Genomic DNA, 22,318 nt, shown 5'->3' with positions numbered 1-22,318 from the left:
GCAACCATCTGGGAGTGAGGGAAGGAATGGGTCAGCTCACCAGTTCTTCTGACACCACTGCAGGCTACGTGTTATAACCAGCAGAGTACTTGTCTTGTTGCTATGGTCTCTGTGGCAGTGGTTTTGCTCTCAAAATATTTGCTTTGATATTTCTTAAGCATCCCTGCTGGCTGAGCCCAGGGTTCCAGCAAGCTGGCATGAGTGAAACAAGGCAGCATTCTGTGGCAGCCATCTTAAATCCAGGCCAAACAATCAAAGCTCCACAGAAGTAAAAATAAAACAAAACTGGTTGTATGTTCCTGATGCCGCCGCGGCAGCAGAAAAAGGTGTATCTACACAATGTACGAAAGGTACAGGAATCAGAACTGCGTATGTCACTGCTGTCTCAAGTCTTTGAAAAGGAAATAATGTGTGGCGTTCTAATTAAAGTTTCCTTTATGTTTGCTTTCCCTCCTCCAACCCTCACCCCTGGTGTTCCAGAAAGCAAATCTCGCCATGACAATTCTTTTGGTTTGGCTTGCTCCCTCTGCTTTTAGCCAACAGAAGTAAAACAGCAGGCAAAATATGTGCTCCTTCTATTTAATTAACCCGTTTTAATTCACTTCTACCAAGCCCTTACAGATGAAACAGCTGGGTTCATCCTTGGTCCCCCCTCCCCGCCGCCTCTTTCGCTTCACATATCTTAATCTTCCATTGAAAATGATTTTTAAAAAGCAGCAACAGCAGCAGATGGAGATGTAATATGAAAGGTCTCACAAAGGAGCTGAGCTATCAGAGGGAGGCGGGGGAACTGAAAAGAGTTTTAGATTAAGTTTTGGAAAATATCTCCAGGCATCAAAAAATCTCTGACAAATCTCTCTCTCCTTTCTCTAGTGTGTGAGTGCATACACACACACACCCCTTAAAAGTAAATGCAAATTATTATTAGTTTGCATTCTGAGTATTGGACCTAAATATATATTCTATGCAGAATAAGGCCATGCACATATTAACTGGTTTAAAACACAGCTAGGTCATTCATTCTTTTTCTTAATTCCGATCAAAGCTGGTTTGGGGAAAAACATATCAAAATGCAGTTTTTTATAAGAAATTAAAGCATAGATATGGATTGCGGCTGACTCTGAGCGTAAACCAGTTCCCAAATCAACAGTGGGAGCGAACTGGATGTACACAGCCAGAGTATTTGCTTCAGCTTTCGATTTTTCTTCTTGTTGTTTTAAAAAGGAATCTCGGCAACATTACTGAAGTCTCACATGTCCTAATGCCTGAAGAGGTCAGAGATGTGGAAGAACAGCTGAGGATTGGTCTTAAAACCATGTTTGCATTCTCCTAGAGATAGAATCTTCTTCTGATCCCTTGAAACTAACCAGCAGAAACAAGGCTTGGATGAGAAGGTTGCTGGGAAGCATGATACTCCCTGGCCAAAAGAGGAATTAATAAGAGCATGTTCAAGATCCTAGTACTGGTCCTCTCCCCGTCCCTCTCTCTCTCCCTCCAAGAGAGCTGCTTTCTTGCAACCAAAGGACATCATACAAGCACTTGGACAATTAGTCGATGTATGTTGTTCCCTCTGCTCAGCTTTTTAAAAAGTACATCATGAATGTGCATGCTGGGGGAAGCTTGCGAACATGAATTACATAGTTGGTGCTTATTTAATTACATCAGAGGAATGTTGCTTACAGCATCCCATTGCATCTTGTAAACAGTGGTAGTGTAGAGAATGGGCATAATAAATCCAGTCCTCACATTGAGCTGTAAGGAGGAAATTTGTAGCAGCTGCTGGGCTACATGGGGAGGGAAAGATCAGCACTCTTTGGAGCGCTACAGGCCACTGTCTCTGAACTAAGGCTCAAACATAAAAGGGAGACAGAATGCAATCAGTAGAAGCAACTACATAGGCTTGACAGTGGGGGGGGGGTGGTGAACAGTGTGAGCAAGCTTACAGCAAATTGTGCAACAGGGTTCTGTCCACTGCAAAGGAAAACATGAATTATTCTGCATTAGATTTTAAAATTCAGCCTGCACAAGGAAAACATAATCAACACAAAGCTTCCTGTTCTGCCTGCCCAAGAGTTCAGGGCACTGGAAGTACTGCTGGTGGGTGCCCCCAAACTGTGGAAGGGAAGGGCTGAGCCGACCCAGGACCTGCTGGATTTGGAACCAACCCACCTGCCTTCACTGCCAGCAGGGGCGGAGGAAGGGGGATGCAGTGTGTGCGGGTCACCCCGGGTGACACCACTGAGGGGGGTGACAAAATGCTGGGTGCACTCACCGCGGGGCCTGCGGTGTGCCCAAGCCACGCGTCTCTCCTGGGAGTGATGCGGTGGCTTGAGTGCGTGCAGGCTCTGCGCTGCCCAAACGGTCTGCCCACTGCCGTAGGGTGGCTGTGTGGGAGGAGGCAGGCAGACTCCAGAGGCCCCACAGTGCGTCCTGTCCCTATGGGTGGCTCGCCCCGCCCTTGCCCAACCCCTGGGCGTGCTGCCCCAGGCGCCCGAGTAGCTTCCTCCGCCACTGACTGCCAGGCCTGATCGCTATGCCAGCACCAGTTTTGCGTAGCCCGAGTCAGGGGTTGTGGGACCTCTGGAACAGTGTGTGTGGGTTGCAGGGAGAAGAGGGGTGATCATTCCACCTGGCAAGCTGATAATGCTACCACTGACAGAACAGTACTTTGTTGAATTCCTCCCAGTGTATTTTATTTGCATTTTTTGTGCTGTGATTTGAAATTGTGGCAAGCCACCCTACAGTAAGTGGTGCATAGATATTAGAAGGGCAGGATAGGAATATATATATACATATATAGTCCAAAGTAACCTGGTGGAACCTGATTGGGGAAGAATGCCTTATGGGCTAGGCTGACCCATGTGACCAACGGAATATTAATATTACTCTATTTGTCCTTAGTGATGCCAGCATGCAGTCTCTTCTGTGGCGTTCAGTCACAAGAAGGAAAGGCACAGTGAGAAAGGTAACATTGGGTATACAGGCAGCCTCTAGAAAGGTCTGAAAAGTCTTTGTCTTCCTCCTCAAACCAGGTCATGACAGCTGCTGGCTCATATGTGAAGAAGCCAACACACAGATGGAACAGGATGCTGGGCTGTGTCAGACAGCAATCAAGAATGCAAGTATTAGGAGGATACTTTGCTTTGCATGTAGGAAGTCCCAGGTTCAATCCCCATCTCCTGCTTGAAACCCTGGAGAGTCGCTGCCAGTCAGAGTAAGCAATACTGGATTAGAGGGACCAGTGTTCTGAATTGGTATAAGGCAGCTTCCAATGTGAGATGGCTTATCTCATTGTTTCATGCATTTATTTGCAAACTGCCTTGGGCGGGCTATTCACACCAAAAGGCAGCGTAAAAAATACCAAAGTAAATACAATAAGTCTGAAAATAGGACAATATGCCGATTTGTGGGCATTTCCAACCTTTAATAATCTTCAAATCAGGGGAGGGAATTTGCAATGGCACTCTGGAATGTTTCTGTATGATTATATGATGCAGGATATAAGTACATCGCCATTATAATAATAGTACTAGCAGCACATGATAATACATAGATTTCAATTGGGAATGTGCAGTTCGCAGCTCATTCTCTTAATAACAATACCTTATCTCCTGGTTTGGGACACTGGAGAGCTGTTAGAAACAGCCCAGGCCTCTTCTAGAACACCTGGCGACACGCAGCTCAGCTCCTACTCTGCTCCTGGCTGTGTTAGAGTAGCAGCAACAGCCAAGTCAAGTCTCTTGACTCATATCTTGGCCACCTTGCACTCGGCAGGCCACAGCTAATGAGGGTTAGGTCAACCTGATGGCAGGAGGAGGATCACAAAAGGGGCCGCATGTGGACTCCCATCGTCTGCTTCACAGGGCTGCTCTAAAGCTGAACAACAGCCTTTACCAACACAACACACTGACATTTCTCCCCAGGCTCAAAAAGAAGCGGGACGAGGAAGCAACCTAGTGATTTTTCACAGGTAGAAACTGTGAGAAAAACGGGGAAAAATAATAATACTAGAAACCTTTAAGAAGAAGTAAAAAAGGAGAATGAAAAGCTATCAAAACTTGTTAGCCTTGGGCGGCCCACCGAGTAAAGGGAGGAAACTTTATTCAAGCTGCTATTAAATTATAGGCTGCAAAACCTTTAGCTCAATTGTTACACAACACACAACTAGTCCCCCTCTCTAATTTGGATCCCTATGAAAAAATACAATCAGGGTTTTTAAGGTCAATTCTCCAAACTCCCAAATGTGTCACTAACAGAGCCCTACGATTACAGACAGGCCCAAGTGTGACTTGTGACTTTGTGTACATGGTAAAGGCTCAGTTAAGACCCCAACTGGGCTGCTCCGCTGGCTGATAATTATCAAACAAAATGATTTTATACTGCTTTTCTCCTGAATATCTTTTAAGTCTAGAAATGGAAAGAGCTAGAAGTATAAAAAGAACGAATCTGGGATATAAAATAACAAAATGATCTTAACCGATCCTCTAAAATTTATAAATCCTTACACAAACCTCAAAGATCACACCCAGTCAACTACTTAAGTGCACTGGACAACCCTAAACATCTCTGGGCATTTTCCAGAGCCCGTTTTAAAGTTCTCCCTTCAGCACTATTAGAGGGCAGATATCATGACATCCCAGTTGAACAGAGATTATGCCCATGCAACTCTGATGCAACTCTGATCCATGGGGCATGTTCTTTTATACTGCCCATTGGATTGTGATACTCAAAGAGAGCTAATTCAACCACTACTAAGGAAATTACCAAGCCGCTCAAGGGAAAGCTATGTTAAATACCTTCTTGCCAACAATGATCTGAATATCACCAGGCCTGTCATGAAATTCTGTTTTATGGCAAGGAGGACAAGACAGACTGTAGTGGCAGTTGTTTGATGAATGAGCACTGATTTTAAACTTTCGATCAAAGATTTTAGTTGAAGGAGTGTTATTTTAATGTAAATAAGTTTATAGGGAATTTCTAATTACATCCTCCTCTTGATGATGATGAAGTGTATGTTGCTGGTGTTAATTTTGTTATCTGGTCTTTGATCACAATAAAGATTGATTGATTGATTGATTGATTGATTGAGTGATTGATTGCTAGTCCTCAGTTTCACTGTCACATTCCTTTCATAGCAGGTGGGAGAGGGGAAATCTCCATTTTAAGGCACAAAAAAAGTTCTAGTTGAAAGTTAACTAAAGCCATGTTCATGCCATACATTTAAAGCACTTAAAATAGTTATGGCTTCCTCCAAATAATTCTGGGAGCTGTTAATTTGTTAAAATTGCTGAGAGCTGTTAGGCCCTTACAGAGCTACGATTCCCACAATCCCCTGAGAAGAGGGTTTGGTTGTTAAACCACCCTAGGAATTCTAGGAGTTTCAAAAATTATGGTTTCTTGCAGTAGCTAGGATATATAATTGCTGCTCTTTATATTATTACACTGTATATGAAGTGCATGTATTTTTATATTGTCTTTGTTCTTCTTCACTGCAAGCCTCTACAAGTGCTATTTTGGTAGAAATGCAGGGCATAAATATTAATTCAAGTACAATCTTACTTGGGGGCTTGAATTGAAGGCATAATGATGGTGATGGAAAGAATATTAGCGAGAATAGAAGGAGAAGCAATGGTTGATCTAGCTTTGAAACTCCTTGGCACTCCCCCGTCCTTCTTGACCCATTACACTAGGAAAGTAACAGCCACCTCCTTTCCCCACCTACTCATTCTTCTGGAAACCTATCTAAGTCTATCCCTGGGGGTGGAGATTAACCATCCCTACCTCCATCAGAAAATGGAGTAAACAAAATATCCCTCTGTATTACCTGTGTGTAAGGGTAAATTGTGTCCTCCCTAAAAGAGGTCATGTGTTGCGATGAGCCCTGGAGACTAACCTCCTGGTTGTGGGTGGGTATACTGGATAGCCACAACACCCGAATGGTAGGTCCGTTGTTGCTGGGTTTAATCTGGCCAATGGGGTGCAGTCAAAATGGATCGAGGGACCTATATATACCTATGCACGTGACCCAGAGCTTCCTCTTTTGGCTCATGCATCGGAACACCCGCCCACCTGTCCTTACATTTTGTGATTGACCTTGCTATGCCGTCATGTGTCATCTGTCGTTGGGACAGGGGCACGGCAGGAATTTCCCCCACTTGTCTTATTGGCTGTTGCCATTTGGGTTTCGCCTGCAAATTGTCACAACTTGTAAGGTTGCGAATAGGCACTGGTTCAGGTGATAGGGATGGGAGAATGGTCTCACTATCCCTAGGTTTTGTTTTGTTTTTTTATTAAAAACATTCTTGATTTACAGAAGTATGTGTAATGTCTCTCGTATTTTTTCCATGTAACATTTTTACAAATCAGTTTCATTTGTTGAGACATTAGGAAGAAAAGGGGTGGGGGTGGGGAAGATGCGGGGTGGGGGGGTCAGGTTGCAATGTTTCCATTTTGCTTAATGTATGTAAGGTTTGGTGTCAGCGTTGGTCGTGCAGGTTCTCTGCTGTTCACTTGTGTTCCTTTGGTGGCGAGAGAGGTTGGGGTTGGCCAAGGGTGTGGTTGTTTGTTTGTGATTGGCTGTGGTGGTCTTTGTTTTCGTGTGTGAGTGGGGTGGGTGGGTGTTTTGGATCAGGTTAGCCATATTGATTTGTATGCTGTTGGTGGATTATTGTCATTGTCTTGTTGGGCTGCTCACTATCCCTATTTGAAGGGTATTCCCTTAAAGGAATCCAGGGACTCAACTTGGGTTGGTCAACCCCTGAGAGGGGGTTGTGCCCATGCCTGAGTCCAGGGGAGCATCTGGGGAGTGAACAGAGTCTGTTCCCGGGCTTTTCACCTACCTCAGATGTTCACCCTTAGCTGACCTATGCTGGAGCCCTGGGTCAGCGCTATCTGCAAGGGTACAGGGAGCTAGTCAAACCAGAGCCTATACAACCACTCACTTTGTGTAATCAGTAAAGTTGTGGCCTAAATTCTGCCAAAAACCAAAACTAAAATTTGAAAATATGTGTTTATTTAGGGGGGAGGTCTCTGGGTCTGAACACGCAAAATGACCGGCACCAAATATACTGTGGTTAACAGGCTATGCAGGGATATTTGTAAAGTCATATATTTCCAGTGAAATTGTGTGAGCCTCTCCATATGTATGTGATTAAACCACAGCTCTTTAATCTATAATGCCTACAGAAAGGAAAGTGGTGCCCCTTCTGGTGTTGTTAGACTCCAATCAGCTCCAGCCAACATAGCCAAGGATCAGGGATGATGGCAGTTGAAGTCTAATAACACCTGGTAGACACAACCTTAAGTAGCCCTAATTTAGAGCATACTATAGAGACTACGAGGGACGCGGGTGGCGCTGTGGGTAAAAGCCTCAGCGCCTAGGGCTTGCCGATCGAAAGGTCGGCGGTTCGAATCCCCGCGGCGGGGTGCGCTCCTGTTGTTCGGTCCCAGCGCCTGCCAACCTAGCAGTTCGAAAGCACCCCTGGGTGCAAGTAGATAAATAGGGACCGCTTACTAGCGGGAAGGTAAACGGCGTTTCCGTGTGCTGCGCTGGCTCGCCAGAGCAGCGATGTCACGCTGGCCACGTGATCCGGACGTGTCTTCCGACAGCGCTGGCTCCCGGCCTCTAGAGTGAGATGGGCGCACAACCCTAGAGTCTGTCAAGACTGGCCCGTATGGGCAGGGGTACCTTTACCTTTACCTTTTTATAGAGACTACTCTATAGAGGAGGAATTGAACTGATATTTTTTTTTAATTCAATTTCTAGTTATATATACCCTTCTTATTTTGAGCAGCAATATATTTCTAAATCAATGGAAATTATGCAGTCACTTCAGTTACTCCCCCTTTCTTCTAGAACAGTGACAGGGAACCTCTGGTCCTCCAGTTCTTGATGGACTCCAACTCCTATCAACACCAACTATTGGTTATGTTGACTGGGGCTGATGAGGGTTGGGGTCCAGTTGCCTTGGTGGTGTGGGAAGAGGGTCCCCATTCCTGTTCTATAAGTTGGCGTTTAACAGTTTTGATGAGCATATGTGCATCATTTTTGCTCCTGTCTTACCTGGCTTCATCTTGGTTGATGGCAAGGTAGATCTCCCAAGATGCTTCTTCGGGGATGGCTCCATGTGGAATCAGCAGGCTAACTCCTGAAACAAAGTAAGAACAAAAGATACTAGGGGGCGTATCAAATCTCTGCTGGAAGTGAGTCGTAGCTTAAGAAGAGCGTTAGCATAATGGAACATACTGGTGAGACGAATCTTTGTCATCACCTGAACAGTGTAGTATAGATCACATTCCAATTTATAGTTATACTGTGATTTTGGTACTACAATCTCTCTTCAAGGTCATAGTTAAAATGAGGTTTCTATAGTGTGAAGTATTCAGAAAATGCAAGAAAGATTGCTTTTGAGAAGGGCTATGGGATCATAGGTACAGCACATGCATTTCATGCAGAAAGGTCCAAGATTAATCCTTGGCATCTCCAGGTACACCTGTATGGAATCCTGGAGAGCTGCTACCATTCAGTGTGGACTGTTCTGATCTACATGGACCAATGTACAAGAGTCAGTCAATATTTCATTCCAGTACTTACCTACCCATCAACCTCCAAAATGTCCTTCAATACAACCCCAGCCTCTATAGAAAGTTTTTCATAATGTTTAGAATCATGTTTGCTATAATGTGGTCCATACATCAGTGAGAGCACAGCTGGGTCCCAAACAATGTCAGCATGTTTTAAATAGTGGCAGCAAGAAGAGAAAATACACAAATGGAGGAAACACCCCAAGGTGTAAGAAACATAAAACCAGGCAGAGCAGCAGCTCTGAAAAGAGGTACATAAGAGGACATAAGACAAATTCTTATGTCTGAATCATCTCCTTCTCTGCCCTCCCCTGCCCCAAGAAGGGTACTTGAAGAACCATTGTGAAAAAGCAGTGACAAAGGGTGAAGTTTTAAGGGCTAGGTGTCATTCATCTGAGAGGTCTTAAAGAATTCAGATGTGAAGTGACTGACCTTTTGTATAAAATATGTAGTATTGCTAAAATGTTAATCATCCTTTGGAATGTAGCCAACAGAACACATTCCAAAAAGAGTTCCAGTAAATTACAATCCTGTCAACTTTACATCAATCCTGCACAGATCAATGGACATTCTTCTTCATATCCATCAAATTTTACATGCAAATAGTTCACCAGCATATATTCTGATTGTTCTCTTGAAACCTTTAAATTCATTCAGTGCCAACGTTTCATCATTATATTTTCATTGTTATGATGACTACAGCTATAGCCTTGGCTTCCTGAATCAAGGAACTCATTGGTAGCTGATGGCATTTCTCAACAAAATAAACTCAGCACCTGTCTGAAATATAAATATTCCACTGTGAGCTGTTATGTACCTAGAATGCTGTGGAATGAGATTTTTGCAAACATTTGATGGTGGCAGCAGAGGTGGAGGTAGATTTAATTGCATGTTAAGACTCTCTTTCAAATTGTATATTATAGTTCAGAGAGGGGAGGAAATGTACAGCCCTTCACATGCCACTCCTCCAGAGGCCATGTGACAGTAGGGGGAAATAGTTGAAGCAGGAGTCTACTTTCCAGCTATGGTAAAGGCATACACCTGCACCCATCTCTCCATCCTTCATCAAGGCAAGCAAGAGGCATTGTTGCAGTTCAAGGAAACATTCCAGCTAGCCAAAAGCACTCAAGGAGGACATGGGGCAGGACAGCTATGGGAACAGCCTGGGAATAGGGGGAGTGGACTAGGATGGGGGCGTGACCTGGGAAGAGTGCTGAGGGCCAGACAGAGATTTCGGAAGGGCTGCATTCAGCCCCTAGGCCTGACACTTCTTGTGGTTGAAGTTTTGATATTTAGAAATGGTTGATAACACGGCACTCTACCTCTGTTACAAATCTTTTTAAAATATAAAATAATGTTACCTTTTCTTTTCTTTTCTTTTCTTTCTACCAAACCTCATTGGAAGTTAATCTTTGTGCTGCCATCTTTAGCACATAGCACTCAAAGGAACTGAGAGATGTATGTCTGGATTGTTACAACTTGTAGAAGTCAGTTGGCCCATCACCTGTTCAGCTTGGGCTGTTGTTGATACGATGCCACACTTTGGCCAGTGTAATCGGCAGAGAATGCACAGTTCCAGCAGAATCTTCCAGCTAAAAATCAGAGTTTTCCTGTTTTCCAGTAGTCAGCCTTTTCCAGAATTCCCAGTTAATAAATCTCCTTTCCCACTCAGTTCAGCTTAGAGTATAAAGCGTTTACTGTCTCATGGCACAAGACAAGCAAAAACATACTGGCTAGGTAAACTTTAAGGGATGCTGGTACATCACGAACTGATCTACTATAATACAGCTCTTCTGGTCTTAGAAGTAAATCTTGTAAAGGTTCAAGTATAAAGAGAAATCCACTAGCACTTTATCATGCTAGCACACCATGCTATGGTGAACCATACAGCATGTAACCTTCAATGTGATGGTACCTTGCACTCAGTGGTGGAGCTTCATGATCCAGCACCGGGGGGCGGAGAGCAGGTGGGGGCGAGACTGGCATGCGTCCTGGGGGTGTGATGTGCTGCCGACAGGGGTGTGGCATGCGTCCTGGGGGCGTGGCACACCACCTGTGGAGGTGTGGCACCCAGAGCAGGCGGGGGGCAGCTGCAATGGCACGCCACCAGGACCATGCTGATGGGGGCAGTGCACTCCCCCCGCACTCCTCTTCCTCTGCCACTGCCACTGCTTGCACTGAGTGTGAATGCTTCATATTTCTGCCAATGCTGCTGAATGCAGCCTCAGACAATTCCTCAGACAAAGGGAGAATGGATGAGTCATGCTCCAGGCATTTAGCACCTGGTCTGTTTCTAAGTTGCCCAGTCCAGCTGACGTGTTAATTCTAAGCAGAATCCAGATATGAGGATAGGCAGTTCAAGACATGGACTTAGTGCAATTTCACCCATTTTTCCAAATTACGCTAACATGGATACATTGATGAAATGCAATAAAACGAAACCGAATCTTCCCCATAGCCAACGAAGGACAGAACCCTAACTGGAAAGGGGCACCTTCTGCTGTCAATAGTGTATAAAACAAGGGTATAATACTGTATATCTGAAACACACTTAAATTCATGCTAAACTGCTGGTATTAATAAGCGCAGGCACGTGATAAAATGTTGTAAAGGATTTATATGTAAAACCTTAAATATGTAAACAAAAAAACAATTTTTAAAAGAAGTGGGTTAATGTGGGTGTAGCAGACATGTTGCCCTCGAGATGGTTGTGACTCCAACTCCTTTCAGCTCCAACCAGTATGACAAAAGATCAGGGCTGATGGGAGCTGTAGTTCATAACTCCTGGAGGGCGTCATGTTGGCCACCGCTGGGCTAATGTAATTTAGTTTTTAAAACTTTCCTGGCCTCATCCTCTGAACGTAGGTCATCTCAACTATTTGATCAAGTACACCAAGGGAATTTATTGGGATGGATCAATTATGCTGAGCGGAAAAATCATTGTGAGAGACGTCTACATTTTGAAGTGGACCTAAATAGTGGTATAATTATAATCTGGCAAGTTTAGCAGCTCAGGAATAAATCTATCCACGCTCCATTTAAGACTTCTGGCTGTACATGACTGAAACCTAGTAAATATTGATATAGGACCAAATTATATATGAGATTAATCATCATCGTATCTGTGAGCAATGTTCCGTTTTAATATCAATAATTTTTTATTTTTAAAAAGCACTGGATGCTCTGCATTCCAAAGTAAACACTAATGCTAGATGGGAGCCTTTGTTCATGCAAAGAGCAGCAGAGGTTGGTGGGGAAGGAGTACAGTCGTGTCCTCCTGGTGCTTGGAAGCCCTTCACTTCATTGGAGCAAGGCAGCGGTGTTGAAATCAGGGGAGTCCAGAAGTGTTGACCATACCTGAAAAGCTCCTCCCTGCCTGTTACAGCTCTCTCTCTCCCAATGACCAATGAGGGCAGTGTCCCTGTTGAAAGGATGCCCTGTATCCCATCACCCTCATGAGCCCCTGTAGGCAAAGAGTAGGCAGCAGCATATCCAAATGGAAAGCCAGAGCTAGAGGTTTAGTGGGTGGCGCTGTGGGTTAAACCACAGAGCCTAGGACTTGCTGATCAGAAGGTTGGCGGTTCGAATCCCCGCAACGGGGTGAGCTCCCATTGCTCGGTCCCTGCTCCTGCCAACCTAGCAGTTCGAAAGCACGAAGTGCAAGTAGATAAATAGGTACCACTCCGGCGGGAAGGTAAACGGCGTTTCCGTGTGCTGCTCTGGTTTGCCAGAAGCGGCTTAGTCATGCTGGCCACATGACCCGGAAGCTGTACGCCAGCTCCCTCGGCCAGTAAAGCGAAATGAGTGTTGCAACCCCAGAGTTGTCCGTGACTGGCCCTAACGGTCAGGAGTCCCTTCACCTTTACCTTTAAGTACCCTGATTGACTCAGCAGACAGACCCTAGTAAGGCAGGGTTTAAAGCCTTGTGGCAGGAACTGGGTCAGAAGGAGAATGCTGTTCAATATGAAGTCTGGCTCTAATCCAATGTGGCTTTTCTTGTGTTTTAAAGTAGGACCGTGCTAGTGACTTGTGGGAAATCTACTCAATCTTGCTTCCCCAGCAACAAGTGGACTATTTCATTAGGTTATGACAGGGGTCAGCAATTTTTTTTCAGCAGGGGGCCGGTCCACTGCCCCTCAGACCTTGTGGGAGGCCGGACTATTTTTTTTTTGGGGGGGGGGGAATGAACGAATTCCTATGCCCCACAAATAACCCAGAGATACATTTTTAATAAAAGCACACATTCTACTCATGTAAAAACACGCTGATTCCCGGACCGTCCGCAGGCTGAATTTAGAAGGCGATTGGGCCGGATCCGGCCCCCGGGCCTTAGTTTGCCTACCCATGGGTTATGAGCTACAACTGCTCAGACATCCTGTGAGTGTTTGCTATTGGTCCTTAGGGTATCTTTACCAAGTTGTCAGCTGGTAACAGCAAGCAAGAGTTCATATGTCACAAGCCCCACTGAGAGAACTTGCTATGACAGCACATTTTAAAGAGAACGAGAGAAAGGTTTACCCCAACACTTAATAATGCATTTCAAAACACATTCAGACTTTGCAGGAACCCACCTGTGTTTGGGATTCCTAAACGTCCTCCCAGGTGGCCAAAGATACCCGTGGCCCTCATCTCACTTCTTTTGGAGAGCGATGAGAGATTCTGAATGTATGCAGCTTTGTTTTTTGCATGTATGGGATGGAAGGTCCTGTTACTGTCATGTGGAAATGTCCCAGAATGTGTTTTTCCGTGGTACTCTGATCGTTCAGTCACACCCAAAGAAACCATAAATGAACTCTGAACTTTGACCTTAATGTCAGTCAAAGGGTTGAAGAGAGATGATTCGGTCATAAGCTCCTTGTCGATGGGGTCTTGAAGGCAAATGGGTCCACTGTAGGTTCTACTCACGGTCAGGTCAGGCTGCATGGATGAGTTCAAAAGCAAGGAGTTACCTGATGGAAGGAAATCAATCGGGCAATTGGTTATCATTGTTATGTACAACAGACAGTGTTGTGTGTATAGCTTTGTCTACAGAATTGCCTGGTTCAGGGATGGAAAACCTGTAGCCCTCCATGTATCGTTGGCTTTCCATCAACCCGGACCATTGGTCATGCTGGCTGGGGCTGATGGGAATTGGTGTCCAAATACATCTGGAAGGGCTGCAGGTTCCTCACCCTGACTTAATTCAACATCTGGAGAACCAAAGGTTCCCCTTCCCTGGCCTAGTTCTTAATGAGGTGGTAAACCATTGTTTGGTCAATACTACTTTAGCCTACAGACAAGGGAGTTGTTCCAGCCCTTTGATCATTTTGGTTGCCCTTTTCTGAACATTTTTTTTATATAAGATATTTATTAGCGTTTTACAAAAAAAACATAAGTTTACAGAATAAAAGGATTTAAAACAGACGTTAACAAACTAAAAAGAAAACATAGAAGAGGAAAAAAATGACAAGAAAAAACAAAATGCAAAAAACAAATAGCTAAGAAAAAAATTAAAAATAAATCCATTCTTCAATATCTTTAAGCTTATTTGCTTGTTTCCTTGACCTCCTCACACCTCCCCTTTTTGTATTCCCATTTACATAATCAATTCAGCAAATCCTTACCCTCTTTCATTTATCTTAACTCTATATCTTAACCTATTATGGCTATACATTTTTATCCATTATCAATCCATATTTGCATATTCTTAATAACCTTGTTACCAATACCACTTATTTTCAATCCAACATCATTTTAACATTCATTAATTTTACAGTATTTCTGAACATTTTATAGCTTTATAATATCATTTTTGAGAACTATGCCCCAACCAGAACTATGCAAAATGTTCCAGATGTGATTTCACCATCTATTTATATAATAGCATTATTATAATATTGACCATTTCATTTTAATTCCATTTCCTAATGAAGGAATATATTTTGTATTAAAGCACACACACACACACCCAGCTGTGGCACATTTTCATTGATCTATTCACCATGACCTAAAGTTCTTTTTCCTGGTCCATCATTGCCAGTTCTACTCCATTAGTATATATGTGAAATATATATATTCTGTATGTACAGTATTGTATGCACAGTATTACCTGCCCTAAAGAGCATTACTTTACAGAGTTATGATTTTAAATGCATTCACTCATGCACTTTAAGCATTTTATAAGCACATTCATAAGAAAATTGCATTTCATCGAAATCAATGCTGAAAACTGAAGACATCAACAGACAAGGTCAAATTAAAAATCCCAGATGATGAACTATTTCACATTGGCAACAAATAATCAATACATTTGTTAATTGTGGTGTTTGATGTTCTGTAAATTCAATTGAGAGAAACTGACTGCCGTAGGGGTCAAAAAGTTGGTTAAGTAGATGATGAACTCTCTACCCATGCTGGGTTGAGGGGTTCAGCTCTCTCGTCCATATCACCAAGAAAATGGTTAGGGTTAATTTAACCCCCAGGTGGAATGTGCTGTAAAATGGCTGCCTGCACTAACCCTTTGCACAGGGTGAGATTCAAAATATCTGAAACCTCCCCATTATCTAGTCCCAGATCCTGTGTTCGGCCATGCCATCTCTAGCGGTTTCCAATGCGGGAGACCAAAGGGACATTTTGTTTGGATTTTCTGAAGTACAGCAGCTGAAAACAATGGGAACTGACACCCCTTCAAAATAATAATATTCAGATTTTCCAAAATACTCCTTTAAGATCAGGATGACAGTCAGGATTAATACGGGACATTTTGTTTGGATTTTCTGAAGTACAGCAGCTGAAAACAATGGGAACTGACACCCCTTCAAAATAATAATATTCAGATTTCCCAAAATACTCCTTTAAGATCAGGATGACAGTCAGGATTAATACAGGACATTTTGTTTGGATTTTCTGAAGTACAGCAGCTGAAAACAATGGGAACTGACACCCCTTCAAAATAATAATATTCAGATTTTCCAAAATACTCCTACATGGTCAGCTAAGTTCAGGATCAACTTAAAACACCACCAGTAGAAGCATGTACATTTAGCAGATGTATCAGTGAGCCTACTTCCTTTCCCCCTCTCCTCTGGTTTGGTCATGAGGAGAATGTAAAGATCACTTCATGAAGTAACAGTGCAATTGCAAAGGACAAAATGTGGCTAATTGAACGATGGGTTATTGTAGGAAACCAGGACCAAGCCACTGCTGATGATATCTTTTTTAGCAAGCCACTGTTTAAACAAACAAAAGTTCCTAGCTTAGACATAATAAGAAATCTTCTACCAGCAGTACTGGAAGATGGGAGGGAAGCAGGGAATGCATGAACCCAAGGCTTGTTGCTGCTCTTGGCTTATTGCTACACTATGGTTTGGAATGATGCACAGAAATAACAGAGTTGCTTATTTTATAGTAACAGCGAATAACGTGCTTTGACAAGTATTTGAATAATTTCCATAATCACTTTCTTTATTTTTGCTCACAATGAAACTCACAGGAAAATAGTTGTGTCGTTCCTACCTTTTGTTTTCTATCTTTTGCCACTCATCAAAAGTGTTCTTCCCCTTACCCCCAAATACTTACACTGCTTTGTTTTAAAAGAATCTGGTTACACACACACACACTCCAGTGCTTATTGGCATTGTCATATAATATCCAGTATAGTTTCTCATGACAAAACCAGCAGTGATCCCACCCCAGAATGACATAATTAGCTGGGGGGAGATCATGGTCGTTGTTTATTCATCAGTGATGTGAAAGAGTCATATTTTCTGACTCAGACATATGAATTTGAGTAGCTCATGATGCTTAAGTTAAAATGCAAGATGATTTTAATGGCCCAGCAACCCCCCCCCCATTCCTTGGCTTTGATTTTAAACTGAGCCAGAGAAACCCTCTTTTCCTATCTTGTTCTTTCCCACACGGCCAACTCCATCCCTACTTTTCTTCCTTGCTGTTCTTGCAGCTGTGGAACCTGAGAGGCAGGTATTGATCTTCCTCCTCCTCTATCTGACACCTAGTGTGCTGTTTTGACGTGCCTGGCTCATTGGGGGATTTTGAGGGAAGAATTGGACCCTGTCAAGCTCGTGATACATCAGGAGCCTTGGGAAAATAACATTGCCCAGAGCTCCTTGTGCCTGTCATACAGTTACAGCACCATGCCAGGCATCCGAGAGGCAATGGAAGAGATGTTCTTTAATCCTACTGCCGCCATCACAGCAGTGGGTGGGAGGGACCCAGGCAGGCAGGCATGTGGGTGGGGGGATTGTAGGTGGGTTCTGGTGGGACTCTGTTGCACTCCTGATAACATCATCAGGGGCATAACATGGTCCAAATTAGTCTCAATTAAATCAAGCTATTTTCTGAGGCTTTGGTTAGATTCCGCCCCCTCTAAGTCCAGTTTCCAAACATCACTGGGCAAATTATTTGCATAATCAATATTCAGTGGTGTCCAACAATCCTTTGTTGAGGTGCTGTGTATACTTTCTTGAGCACTGTAATGTCAAAGAGAGTATTCACTGCTGACTTGCTTGAGACCTTACCATAAGCACCTAGTCGGTCACTATGAGAAAAGGATGCTAAACTAGACGGGGACTTCGCCTGATCCAGAAGCACGCTTATGATTCATGCCCCCACATGTCTTATGGTTAAGAATACTTTCACCTAACTTTTGTGCGACAACTTCAGTCCCCTGCCAGCACTTTTTCATATTTCATAAATTCTACCTACCCCCCCCCCCAACAACAAGGTTTATTGTTCTATATATATATCCTTAAGCTTTTGCCTGTAGCTAATTTCTACAATTCCCACATGGACTGCCCTCTTATAGTTTACTTTGAACCCTTCTGAGCTTATGCTGTTTTCTATGTTTTTCATTTCCTAATGTGTTGTTAAATTTCAGTTTAAAAAATAAAACAAGCAGTGAAAGGTAGTTAACAATCTTATTATGGGAGATCTTTGGCCCAGTGAATGCTGAGGAAATTGAAGAATTGGAGACCTAGATTTTTAGGTGGGTTATTGATTTTTTCGTGTGTGTGTGTGTTCCAGTGCCTTCATTTTTCATTGTCTTAATACTTGGGGGAATTTTATAAAGAAGAGACAAATATTCAGGAAATTCTGAAACCCTGTTATTTGGTCTCCAAGCTCTTTTAAGGTGATTTACACCTAAGCCCTTACCCACCTTTAAATCAGCTGCTCAAACTTTATAGAAAATTAACTTCATGCGCCAAGAAGTCTCTTTGAAAGACTACTGATTTTGGGGTGGGGGGGGTGGATGGGTGTGGCAGGCTATTAAAATCATAGCCCCATCTCATTGAAGGTAAGCAATTCCCTCCAAAATTTTAAATTTCATGCTTTGTTCTGTCCTATTTCCATTCAGAATGATAGGTATCATTTGCAAACAGCATTCAAATGCTATAGCTGGGCTGATTAATAACTGAAGAAGAATATGCAATTCTCCAACCAAATAACGTGCACAAAAATGCATATATTTGGGTGAAAGTGTGTCTAAAAAAATGCATCTGTTAGTGGAAACAAGATATAAAATACATTATTATACTACAGGAAAATGCCTGCAAAAATGTATTCGGGGGGAAATGCCCTAAAAGAACAATGCATTTTGATGAGGACTTCTTTGAAAATAAATAAATCTCAAACTGATGCAAAAATCAGAGAAGACCAGAATTGAAGACCAGAAATATTAGAAAATAAGAGAAACCCAAAATGACCCCTGTCTACCCTTTGTTGCCAGTGATTTACTGTATGCAGTTTCATCCTACATTCATGTACGCAAGCTGGATTTCCTGTGAGGTAGCAGCTGCTGGCTGTGTATCTTACAAGTGTCAACAACCAAATTCTGCCTCCTCGTGGTTTCAGACCCCTGTAGCTTGATGATCTGATTTGGTGGCAGGGAACTCAAACATTAGCTGGAGGTAGAGCCAGTGATAGGGAGAGCCAACTAATTCTGGTGCTATTCCCACCCGCCCACTTCCCTGCTAAATTCTACAAGGGCAAGTGAGAGTAAGGATGAGGAAGAAGAAGAAGAAGAAGAGTTTGGATTTGATATCCCGCCTTTCACTCCCTTTAAGGAGTCTCAAAGCGGCTAACATTCTCCTCTCCCTTCCTCCCCCACAACAAACACTCTGTGAGGTGAGTGGAGCTGAGAGACTTCAGAGAAGTGTGACTGGCCCAAGGTCACCCAGCAGCTGCATGTGGAGGAGCGGAGACACGAACCCGGTTCCCCAGATTACGAGACTACCGCTCTGAACCACTACACCACACTGGCTGACAGGAAGCTGACAGGCAGTGCCAATCCCTGGACTGGTTGTTAGTGGGAAGGTGTGGACTGCCTAAAATGCAGACTGAGGTTAGTGGGGGGATGTCACAGTTGGCCCCCTGCCCCCTGTCTGATCAAGAGCAAAAAGTCCCACAGAGCAAAATGGAAGTCATTCTAGAATAACCACACTTAAGATTGTGCTGCATAGAGTTCACCTGTAAACAGTGGCTGTATAATCATAGAATCATAGACTTGTAGAGTTGGAGGGAACCAAGAGGGTCATACAGGAATCTTTTTGCTCATCGTGGGACTCAAACTCATGAGTCTCATGCTCTGCCAACTGAGCTATTGATGAGTGAAAAATAGGGGTGTGCATTCGTTTTTAGGAAAGAATGAAAAATATGAGCATCATTTTTATTTTGTTTTAAGCTATAATGTAGAATGGGAATTCAAGCAAATGAGGTCTGAATGAAACAGAAATATTTGCTTATTGCTTATTTCATTCATTTCTATAGGGAGAGTTGAAGAAAAGTTGAAGAAAAGCACAACAACTTGTACAGGTCACAAAAAGGTTACAGAAGATGGAAGTGGAGAGAGAAAGAGAGAGATAGAGAACAGTTAAGCTGCCTCTGTGCACTTTTTTTCTATTTTTACATTGTTTATAAAATGGAAACTTTTGTCCTGTCTACCAGCTGGGCTGATCCTTTCAAGGGGTAGTAAAATGACTATCATCTCTTTCAAGTGGACCTCCAGCTCCAGCTACTCGCAAACATTAGTCTATGGATTTGAACCTGAAATCGCCTGATGTTAAGTCAGATGAAATATTTGCACACTGATAACAATACTTTTCAGAATAGCTAGTTAAATAAGCAGCAATGGTGAAAACAGGAAAGATTCAATCTTTGCATCAGAATACATAATTAAAAATGGCAACTTTAGGATAGCTTCTAAAGGTATTTAACACATCAGAATTTGCAGCTATTAAAGCATGCATGCAAACTACATTTGAAGTATGCATTTCTGGTAATGAACTGAAATAAACATATATCAGAAAATCAACCGTCATTTATATATTAAAGCAGGCTCTGATTAAATAGACACATATACCAAGCTGTCCTTAATTTCAAACGAGTTTGTGAATCTTTCTCTGCCTCGCTTATCTTAATTTATGCTTTGCAAGGCGCGTGCCCCATGGGGAGGAGAACATCTACATATTTATCTATGAAATACTGTATCATATTTTTCTTCGGAAGAATTAAAACAGGGCTATGTTCACACATCTCCCAACACTTCCTCCCACCTTCAATAAGGTTTCCATCTCAGAAAAGAGAGTGATAGAAATTCAAAGAACTTTTCTCACCCACTACATAAAATTACTCCCTCACAGTCTCAAGGAAAGACTGTTCCCGGAAAGAAGCACAATTTAGACCTCGTGAGTGTGTGTTGATGCATGACTAAACATGGTGCACTTGAGTGTTTTTTGGTGTGTTTGTGTCTGTGAACTCCCACTGTCTGAAGTACTGCTGTACTTTAGTTATCTGAACTGCAGAACTTGAAATAATGGAGTCCATGGATTTTTCTAGGAAGAATGGAAATACGTGTAAAATAAACCCACACTTTTATAACCGGGTGCTTCTTATTCTCACCATATGAAAAAGATCAGGCCTGGTGACCAAAGCACACACACCCTGGCCCATAGCTGTCAACTTTTCCCTTTTCTTGCGAGGAACCCTATTCGGAATAAGGGAATTTCCCTTTAAAAAAGGGAAACATTGACAGCTATGCCCTGGCTCCTCTGTTTGGCCCTCAAGACATTCCCCAGACCATCCCCAGCCACACATCCTCTCCCCAGATCACATTCCCCACTGATCCTGCTCTGCGCCCTCATTGAGCCTGGACGGAATATGCTCTTGAACTCTGATAATGCCTTTACATAGAATCATGTAATTGTGGAGTTGGAAGGGTCCCTGAGGATCACCCCCTGTCATGTAGGAATATGCCACTGCCTCATACGGGGACTGAGCCTGCATGGAAGTTAGTGAAGAGTGTGTGAGTGTGTAAAATTCATATGCATTGCTTTGCCCAATTTTACCTCTGCTCCCATCCAGCATGGACATGTGGCCCCTGGAAGGTTGCCCAGAAAGGAAAGTGGTCCATGGGCTGAAAAAGGGCCCACATCTGTGTGCTATTCACTTGCCCTGTAGAGAATGTCTGGTAGAAATTATACTAAAATGAGAATGTATTAAGGTGCTGTTTGTGGTTCAGATCCCTAAGTTAAGTACACTTAATCAAGGGGCAAAGGCATACATAATTGGCCCACAAATGTCTTGTGATCCACCATGGTTTCCAGTAAGATTAAACTGGAGTCTCAACTTTCTAGGACCTGTGCATCCATGCTATACACTCTCCCACTGCCAGAATTTTTTTACAGAAATGGTATTGCCACTTTACCCCCATTCAAAACATTTTAAAAAGGAACCTGTTATAGGCTTAGAAATGCTGATGCCTGCAATTATCAGTACAGCAGTGTACAGTGGTACCTCTAGTTAAGAACTTAATTCGTTCCGGAGGTCCGTTCTTAACTTGAAACTGTTCTTAACCTGAGGTACCACTGTATACAGTGGTGCCTCGCAAGACAAAATTAATTCGTTCTGCAAGTTTTTTTCGTCTTGCGAATTTTTCGTCTTGCGAAGCACGGTCAATTCGCAACTGCACCTCTTCAAGCAATGCACCCTGGGTATTAACGGTTTTAAGAAAAAGGAAACAAACTTGCAAGACGTTTTCGTCTTGCAAAGCAAGTCCATAGGGAAATTCGTCTTGCGAAGCAACTCAAAAAACGAAAAACTCTTTCGTCTTGCGAGTTTTTCGTCTTGCGAGGCATTCATCTTGCGAGGTACCACTGTACCTAAATCAAAGATGGCAGCCCTTTCTGTGCTGCTTCCAAGTATAGATCTTTAGGTGTCATGTGGGACATAACCACCATGAAGCAGTTTCCCCACCATGACCGTAGAAGAACATAACAAGTTAGACTCTTGGTCTACCTAGCTCAGTAGTGGTTCTCCAGGGTTTCAGAGGTCTTTCCTCACCCTAGCTGGAGAAACCTGGTATTGAACCTGAATCCTTTTGCATGCAAAGATGGACTCTTTCTCAATAAGTGGCATTCTGCTTTACCAACCTTGTCGGACAGTTTTAAAATTAAATGTCTGGAAGCCTCCTGTTAGGGCAGATGAGTCGATCACATCCACACCATATTCACTCTGGCTCCGTCTGTAGAGAGTCACACCAACGACAATGACGGCTACCGCAATGACGGCAGCACCCAGGCCTGAGTACAAGGCAATGTCTGTGGCATTCTCAATGTCTGCAAGGAGAGAAGGAAAGGCAATGAAATGAGGAACAGGTTTCATGCTTTTCATCTGCATCCTGAAAGAAGCAGCGATGGACACTAAGCATTCGTTGAGCGTTAATGGGAGCCTTTTGAACAAA

The 22,318-nt window shown here is 43.1% G+C and overlaps 1 protein-coding gene across 5 annotated transcripts in view; it reads right to left on the bottom strand.

Annotated features, from left to right (window-relative positions):
- Positions 1-22,318, bottom strand: part of UNC5D (unc-5 netrin receptor D) — a 422,213-nt gene that overhangs the window by 64,230 nt on the left and 335,665 nt on the right. For all 5 annotated transcript variants that reach the window (XM_028707671.2, XM_028707672.2, XM_028707674.2 and 2 more), the window contains 3 exons: positions 22,008-22,193; positions 13,155-13,532; positions 8,063-8,147 (listed from right to left, as the gene is read on the bottom strand). In XM_028707671.2, the coding sequence (XP_028563504.2) occupies positions 8,063-8,147; positions 13,155-13,532; positions 22,008-22,193 (649 nt within the window). The remainder of the gene's footprint in view (positions 1-8,062; positions 8,148-13,154; positions 13,533-22,007; positions 22,194-22,318) is intronic.

The sequence above is a fragment of the Podarcis muralis genome, chromosome 15 (genome assembly GCF_964188315.1).
Source record: "Podarcis muralis chromosome 15, rPodMur119.hap1.1, whole genome shotgun sequence".
Lineage (NCBI taxonomy): Eukaryota > Metazoa > Chordata > Lepidosauria > Squamata > Lacertidae > Podarcis > Podarcis muralis.
Note: the sequence above shows the minus strand (reverse complement) of the source record. Positions and strands in the feature narration are given on the sequence as shown.